This window comes from Hyposmocoma kahamanoa, unplaced genomic scaffold, assembly GCF_003589595.1.
Source record: "Hyposmocoma kahamanoa isolate Upper Pololo Valley unplaced genomic scaffold, ASM358959v1 113, whole genome shotgun sequence".
Lineage (NCBI taxonomy): Eukaryota > Metazoa > Arthropoda > Insecta > Lepidoptera > Cosmopterigidae > Hyposmocoma > Hyposmocoma kahamanoa.
Genome location: NW_020653379.1, coordinates 20,777 through 23,074, shown reverse-complemented (window position 1 = coordinate 23,074; position 2,298 = coordinate 20,777). Strand labels below are relative to the sequence as shown.

At 40.4% G+C, this 2,298-nt stretch overlaps 1 protein-coding gene across 1 annotated transcript; it reads right to left on the bottom strand.

Annotated features, from left to right (window-relative positions):
- Window positions 1-6: 6 nt before the first annotated feature.
- LOC113239040 (protein ALP1-like) lies at window positions 7-2,073 on the bottom strand (the record flags this gene model as incomplete). The annotated part of the gene is made up of 2 exons (XM_026475905.1): window positions 1,361-2,073; window positions 7-697 (listed from the first exon to the last, which is right to left on the bottom strand). Coding segments are annotated over exons 1-2 (1,141 nt in total), but the record flags the coding sequence as incomplete, so codon positions are not given.
- Between the last annotated feature and the right edge of the window lie 225 nt (window positions 2,074-2,298).

Here is a 2,298-nt window from a genome sequence, read left to right as displayed (position 1 = left end):
CTCGACTGTAATGATTTCCACGTAAATGATTAATAGGCTGCATATTAGTAGCATTTTCCCTCCAAAGTCCAGGTGTGATATTTCCGGTATTCAAGTCCTCTCCGTCTACTGCTTGTTGTGGCATGTAGTTACCAGGATCAGTCTTTCTTAGCCAGTTATGAAGACAACAAGCAGCCCAAATGACTTTATCGATAGTTTCTGGCGCCAAATCAATCGGTCTTGAAAATATTCTGAAACGCCATACTAGTATGCCAAAGGCATTTTCTACGACTCGTCTGGCACGGGAAAGACGATAATTGAATATTTTTTCGGCAGCACTAAGACCTATTTTACTATATGGTTTCATAAGATTTGTCCTCAAAGGGAAAGCATCATCTCCAGTAATAACGCCGTATTCAGGCAAGCCAAGAGTCTTGTTTTCTATCGCAATATTCAATGTACTATCTCTAAATATAGCACTATCGCTTGCTCGTCCATTTGCACCTACGTCTATGTAAATAAAACAGTAATCGGCATCAACCATAGCAAATAATATTATACTGTAGGTTTTTTTATAATTGAAATAGACTGAACCGGAACACGGCGGCCTCTTGACGATAACGTGTTTCCCGTCGATTGCACCAAAACATCTAGGAAAATTCCAACGCTGAAGAAATTTATTTTCGATTTCTTTCCATTCATCAGCTTGTTTTGGGACCTGAGAACAAATAAAAGTTATATTTCATTGTATTTTCTAGGAACTGTCACAAAGTAGTCAAGACACAGCACGAGATGAAGACAATACAAGTGTCGAGTCTGAAAATGACAACGACGTCTTCTTAGAAGAACGTCCTAAGTCGCCTGAAAAAATGGGACCACCCTCGGCGCCAAAGAAAAGGTCTAAAAAACGATCAGCATCCGAAGAAACTACTGAAATATCGCAAGCTTTAAAAAAATTGGATGAAATTGCCAAGGAGTCATCAGATGAGAAGCCCTATGACCAGTTCGGAAAATTAGTTGCATCTGAGCTCCGTCTTCTGCCACAGCGACAAGCCATCTTGCTACAGCAGGAAATCCAAAACTGCATTATTCGTTATAAGCTGTTATCATTAGATCAGCAGGCCCCACATTGTGTCGAAAGTGCACACTCGCAATTTTCTTTGCCTTCTACTAGTGCCTCATCGTTAAACGATGAAAATAGCGATGGAGATGTCTTGCAGCAGGCCATTATTAATGCATTTAGTGGAAACATTTAAATTGTCGTCAAATACATTGTTTAATAAAACTGGTGTTTAATTTTGTAGTGTAATATGTATACGACCACTTAGTTGGATGTTATGAATTGCATGTTTGGTGTGCTACAGTAGTAATTTTCACTTACCTGAATGAACGGTCGAAGGGCACGAGAAATTGCTGTTAGCACTTCAGGTAAAAACTTCGATATAGTTGATTCCGGAACTCTGAACAGGTATTCTAAAGACTTCAAAGAATCGCCCGTGGCTAGATAACGTAATGTTATTTCCAATTTCATGGTAACTGGTATTGCCGGTCTCATTGTCGTATCATTTTTTTTGAGCATTCCATCTACCATCTGCAGTAAGTCATCAAATTTGGAACTGTTTAGTCTCAACATATTTCTATAGGCCGAAGGATCTTGGTCCTTCAACTCTCTCAATAAACCACTGGAAGCACCATATTCATCGCGTTTTTCTATCCACGATCTTACCCATTTTCTTTTCTGTTTCCTGTTTTTCTTTAGTTTTCGTTGTAAATCCTTCTTCATAGCATAAGCTAAAATAACTACTCCCGCACGAACTACTTCCTTTGACATAATTCCTTTGACAACTGCCAAAACACAAAGATGCTTGCAACTAGTTCATTAGCAGCGACGATGACACACAGCTAGTTTACTAGCTTACACGCCAACACGCCAGCGAGTGGCTAGTAAATTAGCCCGGCTTTCTATTTTTTCAAGTTGCTTTTTTACAATCGGATTTTTAAAAGCAGATTGTTAAAAGCTCAATGACACGGAGCGAGTTTACAAGCTACTCGCGAACTCGCCGACTAGCAGCTTGTAAACTAGCCCCGTGTCATCGACGCTTAATGCGCGTTTTAATACAGCGCGCGTTGAACGCATCGCTAGCGCTCGACTGTTGTCAACGCGCGTCAACGCGCGCCTTGAGATCATTGGCTTTCTATATTTCCGTTCAGTTGAGCGCGCGCTTTCGACGCGGATAGACGTATTTTAGGGTTCTTCAGTATCAGTCCGTCCAAAAATCGTCCGAAATGGAAACCGAAGTTTTTAATACGGAATTATTT